Source organism: Eptatretus burgeri, chromosome 5 (assembly GCF_056783735.1).
Source record: "Eptatretus burgeri isolate ZD-2024b chromosome 5, Ebu_testis_v1, whole genome shotgun sequence".
NCBI classification, from domain to species: domain Eukaryota; kingdom Metazoa; phylum Chordata; class Myxini; order Myxiniformes; family Myxinidae; genus Eptatretus; species Eptatretus burgeri.
The window spans coordinates 4072770-4093354 of NC_140965.1; the positions used below are offsets into that span (position 1 = coordinate 4072770).

General features: G+C 41.9%; 1 protein-coding gene across 3 annotated transcripts in view; it reads right to left on the reverse strand.

Annotated features, from left to right (window-relative positions):
* The window catches only part of LOC147025734 (reticulon-4 receptor-like 2), a 127046-nt gene that overhangs the window by 41207 nt on the left and 65254 nt on the right, over positions 1-20585 (reverse strand). For 2 of the 3 annotated variants that reach the window (XM_085880437.1, XM_085880436.1), the window contains one exon: positions 260-780. In XM_085880437.1, coding sequence (XP_085736563.1) covers positions 260-780 — 521 coding nt within the window. Of the gene's footprint in view, positions 1-259; positions 781-15741; positions 15774-20585 lie in introns of all 3 variants that reach the window. The other variant, XM_085880435.1, reaches the window with a different exon arrangement.

Consider the following 20585-nt stretch of genomic DNA (forward strand, 5'->3'; position numbering starts at 1 on the left):
GAAAATCAACTTCAGCACTGTTATATGTTACCACAATGTAATGCAGTTTGTTGGGTTCAATAGTACAAAGGAGTCAACGAATAATTTCCAAGTACATCTCCTTCGTATATTAATGAATTAAAAAACCAAAAAACAAACATTACTTAAATAAAGTTGATCATTATCAGATGTGTATTCGTTTATAACTCCAAAGTACATCAAAACAAAAGTGACAATATTGTGCACTCAAGAACCATTTTCATGCGAGATAATGTCTCACCTGGAGATGTAAGTAAAGTAAGCCAGAAAGGCTCGAGAAGGCTTGAGGTGGTAACCATGAGAGACCACAGCCATATAGGCTTAAACTACGGAGGCTGACGAGGCCTGTGAAGGCTCCAACAGGCAGCGTACCAAGGCCAGGATTTGCAGCAAGGTCTAGTGTTTCAAGATGAAGCAGGTCCCGAAATACATGGGGTTTCAAGCCAGTAAGAGCATTTCCTCGAAGAAGCACAATGCGTAGGTCACGCTCGACTAGCTGATCAGGCCGCAGGCTCTCAATGCCATTTGTTTGTAACAGAAGGCGTCTTGTACCCTCTGGGATATCTGACGGAATAGTCTTTAAGCCTCTGCCTTGGCAGTTAACTGTTCCAGGAAAGCAGAGACAGCGGGTGGGACATTCTTGATCTTTTTCTGAAACTTGGTCTTGTGCTGCAGAGTTTTGGTCTCCGTGGTTACTGTCTGTATTAGAGGGTGACCAAGTGGCATAAGTGAAGTGATACAAGATAGCCAACAATGCGAGCCCTGCAGAAAGAAAAATTGAAAAGGTTCATTGTTTCAATCATTTCTCATTTCAACAAGCTGCAGAACTTCAGATTGGTCTGGCATTGCAATTCCATGTCTAAACCAATAATACATCACTGAAAATTAATTAAAAAGTGAAATAATCCATCATCTTGCTTCACAAAGGGAGAAACATAAACACATGATTGACTGGAGAAGAATAAACACAAATCAAAACCCAAACTAAGCACAAAGGACAAACTGAGATTGAAAGACAGTGATAAAATTAAACTTGAGATCTGATTTAATCAGGTCACGTCAGGTATGGGAGCAGCGCGTCACTGCATCTACTTTCCGCCGGTACTCCAAGGGCTCCCAAGGCAGATGCCTGGCCCATCCCCATCTCCTTGAGATGTCGATCAACCTGCTGCAGCCACAAGGCACGTTGACAGCCCGTTGGCCTCCTTCACTTATTAGGCACCCTCGCCGAGAGAATCTGGTGAGCAGGATCAGTATCAGGAAAAACGAGCCACATATCCATATAGCCACAGCCGATGCTCATGGGGTATAAAGGTAACAAATCTCATCCGAGTTTCTCTCAGCAACCACTCGTTGGACACAAAGTCTGACCAGCAATCGCCAAGGATTCTCTGAAGAGACTTGGTACCGAAAGAGTTATGTCTCCATCTCAGATCTGTAGTCATATTGGAAGCACAAAAGCCATAAAGACTCAGACTTTCGTCCTCCTGTATAGGTACCAACAATGCCACACCCCTTGATCCAGTGAATCCACAACTTCCCAGCCCCAACCCAGACATATATTGACCTCTGGCTCACCACATGCGCAGACATGAATATCACTGCCAAGGTAAGTGAATCTCTCCGTGACCTCAACATCCTCACCACAAATTGGTACAGATAAGATAGCAGCATCCAAGATGTCATTGAAAATCTGGATCTTAGTTTTGACCCAGTAAACCCAAAATGCCAGTAGCTCTGATTCCTCATTCAGCACCTCGAGGGTGCCCAAAAGGATATCCAGGGTCTCCGCAAAGATGACTGCATCATCTGCAAAATCAAGGTCAGAGATCTTGACATTCCCACAAGATGCATCACAACTTGATCTCTCCAACATCCTCCCCAGAACCCAGTTCATACAAGCACTGAGAAGTATGTGGGCCAGTGCACACCCCTGACGAACTCCAGTAACATCTGGAAATAAGTTGCAGATGGCATCACCACAGCTTATAGCACTCTCAGTACCAGAGTATAGTTCAGACATCAGATCGATCAGTTTTGGTGGCACCCCACGAAGACCAAGAATCCTCCAGAGGGCATCCCGATTCACTGAATCAAACGCTTTGCAGAGATGAACATGGGCTGTGTGGGAAAATAAACTTTAACTAAACTTGTAGACTTGAGTAAAATATGAATTGGTCTTAATAAATATATTAGTCTTAGTAAAACTCCCTCGTCCAGGCCAACTGGAGCCATGACCATCTAACGAGTTGTTTTTCAACCTGCTTTAGTGATTTTACCTTACAAAACACTTCTGTACTTTGTCAAAGCCTTCCTGTAGCTTGTCATTGATTGATTCGTTTTCCTGGAAATGATGCTCATAGTTTAATCCATGCCTTGTTAAAATAATATATACATATACATATATACACACACACACACACACACACACACACACACACACACACACACACACACACACACACACACACACACACACACACACACACACACACACACACACACACACACACACACACACACACACACACACACACACACTCAGTGCATCTTCTCATAGAGTTAGGGATTGCCTGAATTCAAAACAGGCTTTCATTCTACACGTTTGTATATATTTCAATAAAGAAATATAATTGGACTGTAAAGTATTTTCTGTTTTATAGGTATCCAAACTTCTCCGACAGCTGCAAGCAGCCCCTGACGAAACTCTCATCTGAATTTGGTGAGGACCCGAAGGGCAAGGATACGGTCAATCGTTGACATCCTTGGTGTAAAGCCTGACTGCTCTGGGTGCTGGTGCTCAAGCAGATGGTGGCAAACCATATCAATGACCTTGCCCGGCACTGAGAGTAGCGTCATCGCTTGGTAGTTGTTGCAGTTCTGGTGATCACCCTTCCATTTCCAGAGAGGGACAACAAGGCCCCCCTTCCGGTCAGTTGGGATGATGCCTGTGTTCCAGGCAAAGGGCAGAACTGCATGCAATGACATGAGTATAGAATTTACACCAGGCTTGAGAAGTTCTGCTTGGATGCGACAGATCCCAGGAGCTTAACTCCATTCCATCCGCTTTACCGCAGCCTCTGTTTCCACAAATGGAGGTGGATCACAATTGATTGGAGGGTCAGCAATAGGGATAGTAACATCCCTGAATCCAACTCAATAGCTGGTGCATGAGCCTGGTACAGCCGCTCAAAGTAATCGGTCCAGTGTGCCTTCACTTCGGGCTCCTCTGTCAAGAATCCACAGCCTTCCGCTCCAACTGCAGTACACCGAGGGACAGGCTTGGAGGAATGCAATGTGTGAATTTCCCTGCAAGCAGGACAAGAATCACTTGACCACAGGTGATGCTCGACCCCCTCACGGATTCCTCACACATAGGCCTCTTTGTCCACCCTCAGCGCACGTACAATTTTATGCATCAACTCTCTGAACAGCTCAGCTCTGCCATAAAGCCTGGTCCTGCAACTCTAGTTAATGGTATCCAGTGTCCCTTGAGAGACAATATTTTTCTTCACCCTATACCGAATTCGAAGACATCCACCGGTAACATCAAGGATGTTGGTCTTGAAGGCACTCCACAACTCTTCAATATTCCCCAAAGCACCCAGACCCCCCCCCCTCCCCACCAAAAAAAAAATCCCCATTCAGCCTGTTCACAAACTCCTCAGCTACCCTCTCAACCTTGAGCTTGCCATCATCCATCATAGGCTGGGATGGAACTGTTCTCCCAGATTTAAGCTGCAACTTCAGAGTTGCTACCACAAGCCTGTAGTTGGTATTGGGGAACAAAGCACTCCGTTAGACCCTGCAGTTCCGGATCATCCTCCAGCGACAATCAACGAGGATGTGGTCAATCTCCTTTGCCACACCACCAGCATTGGAATACCAAGTCCAGCGATGAGCTTGTGGGTGCCAAAACCATGAACCAGCCATCCTAATCCATGACTTCTTGCAAAGTCAAGGAAGTTAGTGCGATTCTGGTCCACAGTTCCAGACCCATGAGGATCAACACATGTCTCATGACCAACCCTATCAGTTCCAGTCGATGCATTGAAATCCCCCAAGGCGAGAAGAGTATCTCACCTGGGGCACTGATCAACCAAAGACTCAAGTGTGGCATATAATGCGTCCTTCACAGTGAAATCACTCACCTCAGGTGGAGCATATACAGAGACCAGGGAAATGATACCCAGGAGTGATGAATCCTTAGTTTCATAATACGCTCGTTGACCGGTGTTACCCCAATTATCATTGGAGTCAGCTTATTGGTCACAGCTGCAGTAACTCCTTGGGCATGGTAACCATCTGAGCGACCAGACCAATAGTAGGTGTAACCACCCGCCATGATCTCACCACTATCCGGTCTCCGAATCTCAGAGAGTGCTGCAATACCGATGTTCAATCACTTGAGTTCAGATGATAACAGAGACCGGTGATCATCTTCTCTTAAGGATCAGACATTCCAGGCACCCAATCAAAAGGACCACCTCAGGTAAACCCAAGGAGACCACCATCTGGTGGACGACACATCAGCACCACCCTGACGCATACTACTGCAATCTGACCAGGGAAGTTTACCTTGTGATTTTCCTCCCATCATCAAATAGTGGGGGCCCTGAAGGCTTTGCCCCAATCCCATCATCCGGTGAGGTGCCCTGCGAAGGGCAGGCAGCTGCACAGGAGTTACTCCCATGGAGTGTGTTTTCAGATTTCTTTGCGGTTTTCTTGTGTTTTGCGGAGTGAAGGCTTTTACGGTGGCCGGAATGTAAATCCTGCAACCAACCTCCTAAAAAAAAATTGACCCAACTACAGGACGACGTCCACAGACACAGTTGGGCACTAGATATGGATGGCTGTTGGCTCACAAGGAGCTCCTCCACCCTTTAACCTATCATTAATGTGAAAGGTAGTCAACATATCATTAAAGTCATCAGGGTATGTTGTGAATCATACATGACCCAGTGGTCGACTCTTTTGAAAATAACTACATGGGTCTTTCATTTTTCACAATGTAGACAGGAAAGTGAATTCAAATTTTTCTCCAAAATTTGGTGTGCTCCACAATGTGGTTCCTCTGCTTGCACAGCATGAAAAGGTTTTTTTAATCAGATGAGAGGTTTTTTTGGGGATACAAAGTCAATGCTCATAGAAAAGCTGGAACACAGAATGGATCAGGATGAACCAGAAGAAAAGTACAGCAGAAAAAAAGAATAGCAGAGAGACAGAGACACAGAGACAGAGAGAGAAAGAGAGAGAGAGACAGAGACAGAGACAGAGACAGAGACACAGAGACAGAGAGAGAAAGAGAGAGAGACAGAGACAGAGACAGAGACAGAGACAGAGACAGAGACAGACAGAGACAGAGAAAGCGAAATGCAAACAGTGCAGGGCCAAGGGATAGACAAACAAGGGATGTGGGTAAAAATGAGGGGTAAAGGAAGATGCAGGGGGTAGACACAATGGATACAGGATAAAGCTCTCAAGAAGGACAAGACGAGAAATTTTGGGTGGGTCAGGGAGGTGTGGGGGTGGGGGAAGGGAGTGGTAAATGGTTAACGAGGGTAGAAAAGACCATGGTTTTGGATGGGGAATGATCTGAGATTGTGGTGAACAGATGTCTTGAAGACCTTGAGGAAAGAAAGAGAGGGAAGAGAATATGGAACTTCATTCCACAGGTGGGAAAAAGAGAAAAGAATGAGTGCAGGAGAGCAGCGATCCTGTATTTAGATAGTTTCAACAGAGGGGGGTTGATGGTAGACCACGTACGTCCTCTAGAAACATGAGGGGGACATAGCACTGAAGAGCAAAGAGTGCAAGACCAGAAAGGAGTCAGAAAAAGATGGAAAGATGACCGACCAATCTGTAATGGTGATGTGATTGGCCCATAGACTCTAGCTTCATCATGGGTGATTCCAATAATCTTGAAGGCCTTGGTCTCCATGGCATCAAGCTGAGCAAGATGTAAGGTAGGGAAGCCATCCCACAGGGGAGAGCAGTTCTTCATCATGCTGTGGATGAAAGCCTTGCAGGTGGATGTGAGTTCAGGTGTCCTAAGGAAGGACTTAGTATGATGGAGGATGCCCAGCATATTCCAAGTTTTTGGCCAGCTTGTGATTTTGTCAGTCTGAAGAGAGGGAAGAAGCTGCAGTCTGCCTGTCTGAAGGATGAGGTATGTCACGGCAGAGGGTGGAGTCATCAGCAAATAGATAAAGGGGATTTTCCAGAGAGTCAAAGGGATCATTGATGAAGCTTAGGAAGAGGACAGGGTCTAGAACACTGCATTGGAAAACTACAGCCTTGACAAGGAGAGAAGATCAAAGGGACAGAAGATCCGTTGAGAACCACACGTTGGCTCCGAGAGCAGAGCAAGTCAGTAACCCAAGTGTGCACATGACCTTGGATGCCATAGGCAGAGATTGGAGAGCGAAGCAGGATGACAGACTATCAAAAGCATGACATATGTCGAGAGAGACAGCCCTGATCTCATGTCTGACATTGAGGGATCAACTGACGATCCATTGTTGGGCGAGTGGAAGCAGCATGTCCAAGGTGGAGTGACTTGGTCTGAATCCAAATTGGTGACCTGAGATGAGGTCATTGGAGAAAAGGAAGGATTTCATATCAACTGCGATGATGGATTCCATGACCTTGATGATGACTGTTAAAAAGCTGAGAGATCTGTAGTTAAGGGGATCGATATTTGCACCTTTTCATATGATGTGGTGATGTTGGCTGATTCACAAGAAGATGGAAAACGACCTTGGAGAAATAATATGGTGAAAAGCTAGAGCAGAAAGAGGATTTACAAGAGCAGCAGAGCAGATATTTAGAATATTTGATTCGATGCTGACCAGTCCAGTTGCAGAATCAGAGTCGAGAGTTGCCAGAAACTTCTCTAACTTCTCAGGTGTAAAAGATAGTGTCCAATATCGGTTGAGTGCAGCTGGGTAGGGTGAGTACAGAGAGTGATGGGTTTTGGACACAAGATTTGGAAGCAAACACAGAATTGAGGCATTCGGTCTAATCACGAGTGGAGCCAGCTGTGGTGCCATTTGAAATGAGGGAAGGGAGCATACACCAGAGATGGACTTAACAAGAACGGCACTCGGTATAGCCGATACCTCCACCATGCTGAAGAGTTTATGCATTCCTGAGTTTTTAACGAAAACCCTTGAAATTATTTAATATCAGGGGTGGTATAAGGAGACTAATCCTAAAGTGAGATCACTGCCAATCTGCTTGTGAGAACTACCAGACTCACCGGTGTTGAAGCTGTTCTCTGAGAATGGCACGAGAGATGTTGACCTTCACAAGCACATGATCAGATTAACCAACTGGAGCAGAGGCGGAGCAGGAGACATTGCCAGGGAAGTTGGTCATAACCAAATCCAGAAGGGAGGATTTGCCATTGACAGAAATCTGGGATTTGTAATTGTTACAAAATTGCAAATTTTGTTAAGTTACAAAAGTTACAAAAGAGTTACAAAAGTCCTTTGTGGAAGTGCCATGGCTGACGAGAGAAATTGCTGCATATGAGGATGAGGGAGTTGGGATGAGTGGTTAAAACTTGGTCCATGTCATCTGAGAGAGAGATGTAAATGGAGTCATCACTTTTTGGAGGATGGCACAACACAGCCAAACAAGAGGCCGGAGCAGAAGGAAAGTCACAGCCAGAGGTACTTTGGAGTTTGGGGTGTGTAAATGCAGGACACAAAGAGTGAGAAATGGAGTTTGTAATGTACAGTGTGACTCTGCTATCAGAATAGGGTTCTGGTTGGTCAAACTGGAGGAGACAATAGCCAGGGAGAGACACTAAGGAGTCAGGGATGTCCTGTAGGAAGAAGGATACTGTTAAACAGGTGATGTATGGTTTATCGGCAGCAGCCTGGATTGAGAGCTATCAGGTTGGAGTGGAGGCCTTGGATATTTGAAGTCCATACAGTTCATAACAGGGGAGGAGGAGCTACTGACAGGGTACAGGAATGTGGAAAGGAGCAAGGAGAGGGAGTGTGGTGGGGAGGTTAGGGTTAGGTTAGGGAAAATTGGATGAAAACACCAACAGCAACACATGTATGAAAAGAATATAGCAGTAAAACACGATGGATCCGGTTCGGAAAAGTTAGCTTTAATTGAGGTGGAATGAGCAGTTGTAGATTCAACCTACATGTGGAGCCAAGTCACCGATCAAGTTTCCACAAATTCAAATCCTAAAAAATCGTTATTTCCTCAACTGACGATTATTTCCCCTGATAGTTATTTCCCCAACATGCGGAGTGAAAATGAGGGACGAGAAGGAAAGGGCCATGGCTCCCCTTACTGAAGTGGTATGGTCATGGGGAGCACAACTTAAGTTCACGGCATGGTCCTAAGTTTCATGAAGAGTTTGGTCTGCATCTGGCTGTCCGTTTCTGAGAATATTTTAAAATAAATTACCTTAATTTGAGGTGAACCCCCCTTTTCAGCTTCTTATAGGGGGTGGATCTGGATGGGGAGCACAATCCCGTGAGACCTTACTGTTCTGATGTATCATACCAAATTTAGTCCATATTGGTGATGTAGTTTGTGAGGAGAGGATGTTTTAGTCAAATGTTAAAGGATGTACATATGTACAGACAGATGGCCAGACACCGGGACCCACGCCATGAGCATATTTTGGAGAAATAACCGAAACATAATAGGGTCCAACGTAGACTATTCTCACCTATTCTAATTCCACCGATTCAAATATACCATTGTTTTAAATTGGAGGTATTGCTTCTCCTTTTTATTCAGTTGATTCACCGATTCAAGTTCCCACGAATTCAAATCCAGAAAAATAATAGGGTCCAATGTAGACTATTCTCACCCATTCTAATGCCGCTGATTCAAATATACCATCATTTCAATTTGGAGCTATTGCTTCGACTCAGTGTATAGCATTCCATTTACTCATTGCACTGAATACTAATCATTTGGCTGTATGGTAATTTAAAGCCACATCCATTCAGTTATGTTCCTCTTCTGTACATCCGACTCCAATTGAAGCTTCCAGGAGCTCATGATGGACATACGAACACAAAATTGAATACAATAAAGTGAAAAAATGTTTATGTACAAAAATTATTCCAATGGCTGATAAGGATAGTATGTAGTTATATAGCAGCTATGGATAGACATTGTCACAAGGTGGAGTCCCCCCCCCCCCCTCGTTGACCTCTAGAACTCTGCATGTCCCAACCAGAACTTCCATTTACCAATCTTACTTCCTACCTCTTGACCCAGATTTTCCTTTTAGCTTTATGTACTTTCAGCACATCATATTATTGAGAGTTGCATCTGGTCAAGGGAATTCAGCAAATCTGGGTCATTTAACAGGAAGTTTTAAGCTGTTATACTTATTTCAACTTTCCTGTCATTTAGTGTGAACTTTAATCTATAACCTAAATATCTGTGATTCGGTGTGATGTGTGTGAGCATTTACGATGGTATTGCTTGTTGAATGCAGCCATATGTCATCCAAAGGAGCAAGGACAGGAAAAGAACAAACAGCAATGCAGAATTGCATTTACTTTCTTACATCGAAAAATAACACTGTACAGCATTCTAATAGAAGTATCACACTGTAGTATAATCATTGATGAGTGATAAAGTGGTAAGTGAGTGTACTCACTACTGTGTTGACAATGAATAAACAAACACTGACAATGTAAAGTTAAAGTTAGCATGAGTTAGAGTTCGGATTAAGGTTATTACTGGGATTAGTGAAGGCCAGTTACCGTTATCCTTGGGATTCGTGTTGCATTTGTGGTGAGGTTAACCTTTGTGGAAAAGGCAACATCGTGACAGTAGGGCCGCAGTTAGACAAATCAAACAAGGGAATGAAGAATAGCAAATATGGGAGGAAATTAAGCAACCTGTCAGTGATGGTTTGGGTTCGATAGAGTTAATAGGGGACGAAAATATTGTGGGTAAGGATGGGAGATGACATGAGATGGTAGTGCGCCACTTGCTTCGATTTCTGAAGGAAAGCGTACAATTGAAGCCCCTCAAGAAGGCCGTTCCAAACACGAGAGAAAAGAGTAACAAAAGAATGGAGGTGGGCAGTAACCCTGGATTTTCGGGAGATTGACCAGGAGGGGTTTACTGAAAGAATGCATGCAACCTGAATGAGTTGGATATGGCCAGAGGGCTTAAAGAGCAAGACCAGCAAAGATGCAGGAAATACAAACAAAACAGAGAGGCCACTAACCTGTCTGTGATGTGAGAGCAACAGGCCTTATGCTTCAAGCTCATTTCGGAAGATGCCAATAATGTTGAGTGCTTTATGTTCCAGAGACTCCAGGAGAGACATATGTGATACTATGGCACAAAACCATAGAAGAAGAACTATTAGGCAAATACCTTGTGAGCTGAGTCGTGATGATTTTTTTTTAACCATTGACTTCAAAGGTCGGAGGATCTGTTACATTTAATAGAATGCCTCGTACAGTATTGTATTTAATGTTTACAGTGAACTTTAAAGGATACTTTTCTGATGCTCACCATTTTATACTGTATGCAAAATACTCACAGAAGCTTGCATCCCATATTTGAATCATTAATATATTCAAAAGTAGCGAATATACCTGTCAAGGATTGGTGATGAGATAGAATGGCATTTGATAGGACATAAGAGCCATCCAACAACAATACTCTAATGAACAGAATGAAGACAAAAACAACTCCATATTTGCGATCACAAAGCGATTGCCAAGGGTAAGCCTCCCATGGCTTACCCTTGGCGATCGCCGAAGACTTACCCTTGGCCAATAATCATATGATGGCATTTTTTTTTTTTGGAATGCCATATGACCTTGACCTTCAACATTTAGGGATAGAGTGTAAATGAAGAAAATTTGTCCCCATCTACAAGATATCCACAAAACTCACATCATGCAAATCAGAGGAAAATTATTCAAGTTTTGATAAAAAATGTGTTTTGTTTTTTGTTAATTCGGTCAAAATCCGAAAAAGTAGGTCAAGGACTCATCAAATATCAGATGGACAACTTCAGTGCAGGTACACTATTATGATGCAGGAACATCTTGGAAGACCAAGCCGTCTTTGAGTTGCCACATTGGCAAAATTGAGTGATGACAAAAAACACGCGATATTAAAGCGGTGTAGCTGCTTCAATATTTGCTATGTCCATCCGTCAAAATTTTTTTTAAGCGGTGCAGACACTGAATTGACACAAGAGGGAGTTCCAGCTACTGTACCAAGCATCACAAGAAGGAAATGCCAAACTGCACCGCTTCCTTCGGACACAGGTGCAAGTTGTTTTTTTTCCAGATCACCATTTGACCATGGCCTTTAACCCGGAGGGGTAGGATGTAAATCAAGCATAAATGCACCTGGCTCTTGGTTATCTAGAGAAGGCAATTTCATTCCGATTGGCCAAACCTTATGGTGAAAAATGTTAAAATATTTGTAATTTGGTCAGGACCTTAAAATTAGGCCATGGTCGAGAAACGTCAACCCCACATATCTTTTATTCCATTTATTGATGCAAAGTTTCATTCCAAAAGTCCCAGCTGGATCTGAGATACAGCTCAGACATTGGCAGAAAAAAAAAATGGAGAAAAACCTAAATGGTAGTTTACTCCTCTGCGGGGGAATAATACCTTGACCTTTAACCCAGAGGATTATGATAAAAATTTCACATAAATGCACCTTCTTCGAGGCTATCTAGAGAGGGCAATTTCGTTCCGATTGGACAAGCCCTTAAAGTTTGGTGAAATACGTTAAATGTTTATAATTAGGCCATGACCTTAAAATGAGGTTAAGGTCAAAAATTGTCAAACGTGTAACCTTTTTATTCACATTATTGAGGCGAAATTTCATTATGAAAGTCCCAGCCGGCTTTGAGATATAGTTCAGAAATAGAAACAGCTCGGATATTGAGTGTTGGAAGTGTTTGAAGAAAAAAAAACAAGAAAAAGAGCAATGAGAGATTGCAGACCCTCACCAGGACTTTTGTGTGGTGTTTGTATTCTGGTGTGTTACCTAATTAATGAGACATAACTAGAACTGCCACTTTATAACTGCTGACAGTGATGACCGGGTACCAAGACATCCCGCTTTGATACAACCCCACGTTGATCGGACACCTGACCCTGACCCATGACTTTTATATTATTATTCAACTGAATTTAGAATAGGATTAAAATAAATTCAATTCAAATCAAATGAAAGATGAAACAGGTACAGTCCTGCATTGGAGTAATCAGAAGGAACCCAAGTAAGCAAAAAGCAAAGATGACATCATCAGGAGGAACCTGGATGGGATTTGCATTTCAGCTGTTACTCCTCGACCATCCAGGCACAGCCAAGTGAGCCTTATTCAAAATAAATAAATAAACAATTAAGAAAGAACCCAGGTCAAAAAAGTAAATAATTCTGGCTGCCAGACCATGTGTCCGATTATGATGAAATTTAAAACTTGTATTTCTCATCACTGATATATCATAATTGTGAAGTTTCACATCAATTGATCAAGCAATTCCAGAGAAAACATTATTTAATATTTTTCTTCAATCCAATATGGCTGCCAAACCATGTGACCAATCAATTATTCCTTAACAAACTTGTTCACCCAAGGCTTGGGGAACATTTGTGTGAAATTTCCCCTCGATCTGTCCAACCATTCTGGAGAAGATTTTAATAAGTTTTAGGCAACTATGATGTCATTAAAAAAGTCACGTTCCCCATGAAGAGTACTTGCCACGTGCAAAGTTTCAACTTTTTCCTTGTTGCAGTTTCAGCAGAGATAGAGGTCCAAAATTTTTCTATTTTTCCAAAATGGCTGTCACACCACATAACCTTTGACATCATAATTATCATTAAAACATTCTACATGAGTGTTCGCACCTCTGGTGAAAATTCCGTCTCAATCCAACAAGCAGTTGCGGACAAAAACATGAAAGCTCTGTGCGGCCAAACAAACAAACGGACCCAAATGTAATACCCTCTCCTTCGGCGAGGGTAATAAAATAATTTTCTAAATGTTGGTTTCATACTCCTTGGGGTCAAAAAAAAAACTCTGTGGTACCAATAAAAATTGGGGGCACTAATTGTAGAAACAAACCCTACAACAGTAATAAGCCTTCCCCTTATCCTATAGCAGGAAGCTTAACAATTCTATGAAGGTGGAGCTTGAACCACCACCCACTGGAATGCCATGGGTCATCTGGCATGGCTCGCGCTTTAACACAAATCGACTTTTAACTGGGCAGAACAGAATAAAAAGTTGGAAGTAAATTTAGATGTTGTAAGTGGAATTGTAAGACTGTTAATTATGCCTCTGAAATTTGGTGACGATGCATGAAACGATGAAAAGAGAGGATAAAAGAAAGCAGACAAACAAACTCCGTGGTATTATCTACAAAGATGGATGCATAGCTAAGGGTTTTGTAGCACAACAGGGAATACTTTGCATACTCAGCTACTCTCCATCTTCCAAGCTGGATGAAACAAAAACATTCTCACCAACTCAAGTTTTCACAAATGATCTCCACGGAATACTGTATACCTCTTCAAATTGGTAAGAATCAACTGTGTTAAGAAATTGCTCTCATGGGTGCTGTAAAACATGCATTTGGTTATCTGAGATTTGGCCAATCGTCTCATTAATTTTAATAGGTAATCAAAAAAGAAAATAGAAATTAATTACATTTTGAGTGTACAATGTAAAAGGCCACCAGTCTTGAATTCACAACTGGGGATAAAAACGAAAATGGTGGCATAAAGAAAACATTTTTTTTCTTGTTTGGGATATAAATATTGTATGGAGTATTGTAAATAGAGAATACTTAATGAAGAGTTGAGCAAATAATAATTAATCTTAATAACTATGTGTGAGATTCTCGAAGAGGCCAGGAAATGTTTTTGTGTTTTTTTACTTCATATTGTCTTCTGCTAAACAATGTCCTGTGACTCGAGAAGACGGTTTGACCTCTCAGTGTTTAGGTTGCTCAGCCAATATGACTGGGTGGCCAAACCTCCAGGAACAAATTATTTGAAAAGGACAGTTGTACAGAATCACAATGGTATCAAATGTATAAATTCAATTTTCCAATATTATTAATAAAATAAAGATTGTAAAAACGGAGGAAAAAAAGATTTCGGTGATATGGATGAAGAAATACGAGGGTGTGTTGAAAAATAATGCCTCCTATTCTTTTTCTCCAAAACAGGTAAAGATGGTCCAATGAAACAAAGTGCAGTCCGCCCATTAATTCTTCACACTATTGAGGGCGAAGCTTCATGATTCTGGCACGAGATTCTCCGTGCTATGTTAGTCAAGATGCCGGAGGGCAGCACGACTTTGTCAGTGCTGTGAAGCACTGGAGATGAGAGTTGGGATGACTGGCTGGAGATGAGCGTTGGGATGACTGACTGGAGATGAGAGTTGGGATGACTAACTGGAGATGAGAGTTGGGCGCACCATTACGATCCTGAGAGTAAGAGACTGTCAATTGAGTACTTCCACAAAGTATCACCAGCCCCGACTTGACTCAATAAGATTTGAATTTCTTCCCGAGACTTATGGAACACCTTCGTGGAGAACATTTCTCTTCCGCCAAAGACGTCAAGGCCGCGGTTAAGTCAGCAGACCGCACACAGTTCTATTGTGATGGAATCAGGAAACTACTTGAACATTGGCAGAAACGTGTGGAACGCAGAGGTGATTATGTTGATAAATAAATATGCATCATCTACCCTTCTATAAAACACAGTGTGTATCTGTGTATTTGTCTGTCACCTTCATAATGACAATTTGAGTAGGGTTTTAAAGGCCAATCTTTTAACATGACTGTGTTCACTATGATCTATTTTTTGAGGATAAAAAAAAACAAAAACACATCCTCCAAAAAAAGAGTAACTACATCTCTTCTATTGGAATTGTAGAAGGTTACTTGCAAACTGAGCCTCGAGGGCAGCATACAGAAGCATTTCTTTTGAAATAACAATAAATACAAGGTGCAGGGAGGTGAAATTCGCTGTATGTGATGTACAACGCATGCAGAGTAAAACGAGTGTTCATTTACATCTGTAGGATGTCTAATAAATAAAGAAGATAAAAGCACACCTGACGCTCGGTCAGACTTTGGCATGCTCACGAGGCTGTACCGTCAAAACAAAACGTCCCAAAAGATAAAGAAAATATGATCACATTTGTACATGTAGTGTTTTAAAATAACGCTTCTTGCTACGAAATACTCGAAAGGTTGAAAAACTACACTGAACCATTCCATAAAAGCGGGTTGGTACCTATACAACGCCCAACTTGGTTTTGAATTTTTTTATCTATCATACTGTATTGGTAAAATACACTTGGATTAATGAAATAACTCAAACTCGTCATGCAGGAGCTAGAATACAGATCAAAACAGGACAGAGAACACAGCGGAAAGAGAGGAAACACACCAACGGCAGGATATATGGGCAGGTAGAGAGACAAAATAGAGGGACACTTGGCAGGATAATTGGCAAGGGGAACAAGCAGAATACAAACTGAAACACAGCAAGAAGGGAGCTGGGATAACAGGAGGGAAATCTGAGGATGAAACAGCAATGCAACAAAAAAACACAAAGGTGGGTGGAGGGAGAGGGAGAGAAAACACAGTAACCTGGAAAGGAAGTGGTGCGCTTGGAGATGGTTAATGAAGGTAGAAAATATCATGAGCATGGATGGGAGATTACCTGAGGAGGAGGTGGACAGCCATCTTGAAGCCCTGGAGGGAAGGATGAGATTGAACACGGACTGAGGAATCCAGTACATGGGAAATTTCGTTTTCTTGGATGTTAAATCCAGTTATTTTTTGCACTGCATTGTTGTTTGTGTTTGCATTTTTTAACATTTTTCTTGTTAAATTAAATTAACCTGTGTCCTTAAAATTCTTATTTTAATAATAAGTGGTTATTAAAATTCTTGATAATTAACCTGTGTCTGCTATTAAATGTATGGGTGTTTTCTGAAGACCCCAGTAACATAAATCTTTCCTGATATTTCTACAAAGTACTTTTCCAATGTCCCTTCCTTCCAATACTCTTTCAGTTGTAAATATTTTTTGTCATGTAACTCACAAATTGGAAATCAAAAGTTTTCCTTCAATTCATGAAAGAATGGCCCATTTCGAGTCAAAATTGCGGAACAGATACAAGTCCTTTTCTCGGTGATTTCCAGCCAGCATTAAAAAAATTCTTCCCATTATAAAAATGACATCAAGTGAGTTTCCTTCTATCATTAAAATTGGTCATGTTTTAGACAAACCTTTTGAAAAAGGAAAAACTCTGATTCCACCTTGTAATGTTTTCTTGGTAAACAATGGTTTGCCAACCCAGGTCGAAAAACCAGTTAAAACCAGTACACATTTTCAACTGGTCTCTATTGGTTCTAATTGGTCTTTAACTGGTCTCTATTGGTTTCAACTGGTACCAGTTAAATTCAGTCAGAATTCCAATTTCCCAGTTGAAAAAATCAGTAGCTCATATTTGTACCAGTTAAAGTCTTACTGGTTCCAGTTGATACCAGTTGCAATGTACTGGTCCCAGTTGATACCAGTTGCAATGTACTGGTCTCCCAGTTGATACCAGTTACAATGTACTGGTCCCAGTTGATACCAGTTAGTTAAATACAATTGTATTTCAACTGGTAATATATCACTCTATTACAATTTCCACATTAAAACCAGTAAGAAACCAACTGGCTTTACTGGTACCAGTTGGCTACTGGTTTTCAACTGGTACCAGTTGACCAGTAAGCTACTGGTCTTTACTGGTTTTTTGACCTGGGAAATTGACATTGTCGTAAAGGCTCGGGGGGAGTTCATGTATATGACTCTTTTAGAGCAGTAGTTTAAATTTTCTTCTTCTGTATGCCAAGACCTTCAAAAAAAGTTTGGGTGACACCTCCAGGTCAAGTTCGTTTTCTCTGCAGAGCCCAACTGGGATTTTTGGTTGGGCGCCAAGCAGCTAAAATGACGGCATTGGAGATTCATTGAATAAATCATTATTAGGCACATATAAATTATTCATTTTGCTTTATTTCGATTGCGTGGATAGTACCAACAACTTTCTCGCATGATTCATTGCCATAAACCTTTGTTCACAGGACGAAATGGCCATATTTTACTAAATTTTAGCCAAAAATTGCTTTCACTTTGAAAGTAGCTCTAAGTATGATGTCTTCTCAATCACCCAATATTGTATGTAGAGTAAGCAAAATTGGCCAAATGTTTCCTCATTAAGTGCTCTGAGCAATCCAATTTTCATATTGCTACTTCAGAGCTCTATGTGATGCTGATGGTGCTCATTGTAATCCAAAAACACTACACCCCTAAATAGCATTTTTTCGGGCATTTTGTCATAATGATCATATCTCCGAAAGTAAATGTCATAGGAAGTTGATCTTTGCATCTGTATCGAGGTTTTTGATGCCAAGGAATTCATTTGTACCATTATTGTGATTTTTGGAGTTCACCTCATTTTCCAAATTCTAAGATGTCCATCAAAATGGCTGCCAAAATAGATAATTAAGCATGACGTCATAGAGAACAACAAAAATAAAGGCAACGCACTAAAAGAGTCATCGAGAAGCACTCCCCTCAGAGCATATATATGAAATGAAGCATCATAATTATGTTTAACTGTACTTATGAGATGGAGTAACAAACAGTATGCTATTTTTATTTCAAGGGTGTGAAGAGTGATGTGGGTGCGGTGCTGTAGCCTGATCAACTGTCTCCGAATGTCTTAATACGGAGTCTGTAACACTATTGTAGTATTATTATTATTACTTCTGGTTCTGGTTTTTTAGGTGACGGTTGGTTCTCTCCAGGGGTCTCTGCCGACTCTCTCAAAGATAACTTTCCGAACATTGTTTCTCCCGTTTTGACTGTACATTTTGTTACCTCCATGTTTACTGTATGTCCCTAGTTCAGTTTTGTTTCAAAACTTGTGCTATTTGGTCAGTTTTCGGTGGTCTTTTCATATTGGGTTTCCCTGAGGCCTACCCCTCTTTCTGTCCATGTGCACGATCATGTTTATTTGTATTTTCTCCATATTACCATCAGTTTTTATTTTCTCTACTTTTCCCTCCACCATCCTATCCCTCCCAAATATACCCTCTGTTCCATGTCTGAAAATGTAAAAAATACAACAACAACAAAAAAACTTTTCCCTTCTCACCTGATATTCCACGTAACCACATGACTTCCTGTACCGACTCTCCTTCCTCCTTCTGCTGATCTACCATCTTCCTTCTACTTTTTTTTTTTTTTTTTTTTTTTTTTTTTATACCTTGGTCGAGGCTCGTATGAGAGCTAACACACAACTCACAGCAAGGAGGCATGAGACAAGAGGGGCGGGAGTGGAAGGGACAAAACATTGGGGAACAGAGACAGGTGAACTGTTGAAGGGAGAGGGATGGGGATGGGACGGGGAACATGGCGAGGGGAAGATGGACATTAAAGGGACTTTCAGGAAGGAAAGCAGGAGAATTGAAGGAAGTGGGCTTGGGTGGATTATCGGGGGTAGAAAAGATCGAGGATTTGGATGGGGGAAGATAAGAGGTGGTGGTGAACAGCTGTTTTGAAAGCCTGGAGGGAAGAATGGGAAAGAATAGAGTGAGGAAGTTTATTCCAAAGGCGGGAAAAAAGAGGAATGAAAGAGTGAAGATGAGCAGTGATTCGTGATTTTGGTAGTTTTACCAGAAGGGGGTTGTTGGCGGACCTTGAGCGCCCTGTGGAAATGTGGTTGGGACAAATTTCGGCCCCCTCCCCTCGCTATTCTGCAATACCCCACACTCCTTCAGCAACCCTCCTTACCTCTCCCCCTCGTCCCTCGTCCTACCCTCCCCCGCCCCCTCCACCTCCTGCACCCAAAGCCTCCTCCCCTACCTCTTCATTAAAAGTGTGGACCTCAAATATCCGGGGCCTTCGCTCAAACCTTTCAGATCTTTCCATGCAGGTTGCCACTGACAAACCAGACATTATCTGCCTAACAGAAACTTTTGCCAACCCACATTCACCATCCACCTTCACGATTTTTTTCTTCAACCTTTCCTTTACCTCATCCTACCGAATCTTTAAATAAATAAATAAATAAATAAATAAATAAATAACCGGTCTCTTAAAATGTTTCAACTTCCTCTTTCACACGCGTGGTTCTCTGTATTGTATCATAATTCACTACTCTTGTTCTGCTTCTTCAAAAGACTTTTCAATTCAACCTTTCCTTCATCCCGTGTCTAAATCGTCCCACTGTTACAACATTTCTTTTCTCCATTCTCTTAATTCTCCTTCATTGCATCCCTCATGTAATGTCTTCAATGGCGTCTAATAAATTGAACATACCCCGTGGGAGTTCATTCGTACAACTCTCAGGTGAGCAATAGCACGGACGACGGATAGTTTTGAAATTTTGTAAGATTTTCATCGCATCAGAAAAAGAAACCAGAACACCTCACTAAAGTGAGGCCAGTTTCAAATCATCATTTGTGACTCAATTTTGCATTGGGCATCACCCAGCGCATTAAAAAAAATTTTTAAAAATAATTTTAAGAAAATGGGCCGAATGAGCCGTTTATCAGCCCAAAGGGCCGGAATCGCACTTTGGGCTCAGTTATTGCCTGGGGAATGGTTTCCAGAACATACCTGTCAAGTTTGGTTCGGTTCCATTCACTAATAACCGAGAAATAACAATTTTAAGAAAATGGGCCAAAATGGGCCATTCCTCGGCCTGAAGGGCCACAATCGCACTTTTTGCTCAGTTAATCCCTGCACAGATGTGTCTCGTATATCATCTGTCAATGACAATGCCTGTCAATTGTCATCAAATTCTGTTCACGAACAATGGAGAAATAGACGTTCAAATGAACGGTACACAAGAAAAGAGAGAACGCGAGCGGCGCTTAAGCCTCTGTCACACCTTGACGTTTTAGCCAGCATATGGCAACGTATCAAAATGTATGTAAAACGCTGGCGTACGCTGAACCATTGATGTTTTTTTTTATTTTTTGGGCGTATAATAACGTGTTGGACATATGCATAACGTATTAGTAACGTAAACAGAACGTTTTAATCACATATAGATAACTTATACCAACGAATGCTAAGCGTGTTGTCGGTGTTCACAACCTATGCCCAACGATAGTCTAACTTATGCATAGCGCGACAGCGTATCGCCGAAGATCATGTGGCGTAGGCTATTCATAGGCTGCGGCTCGACAATTCAAATCATAACCGCACTAGACATTGAAGTGTGAAGCTGCTGTCACACCTTGACGTTTTAGCCAGCGTATGCCGACGTATGAAAAAATTGCCGAACCAAGCTGGCACACGTCAAATACGTTATGGGTAAGTTTTGTAGACGTTAAGAGCACGCTGGCATATGTCGTAGTATGCTGGCATACGTCGTAGTACGCTGGCATACATCATTGTACGCCGAGTAAGTCAAGAAATTTTCAGCATGTTGAAAATTTCTCGACGTACTCGACGCATGACACACATTCCGCATACACTGGCATAAGTTGTAGGCACGCTACG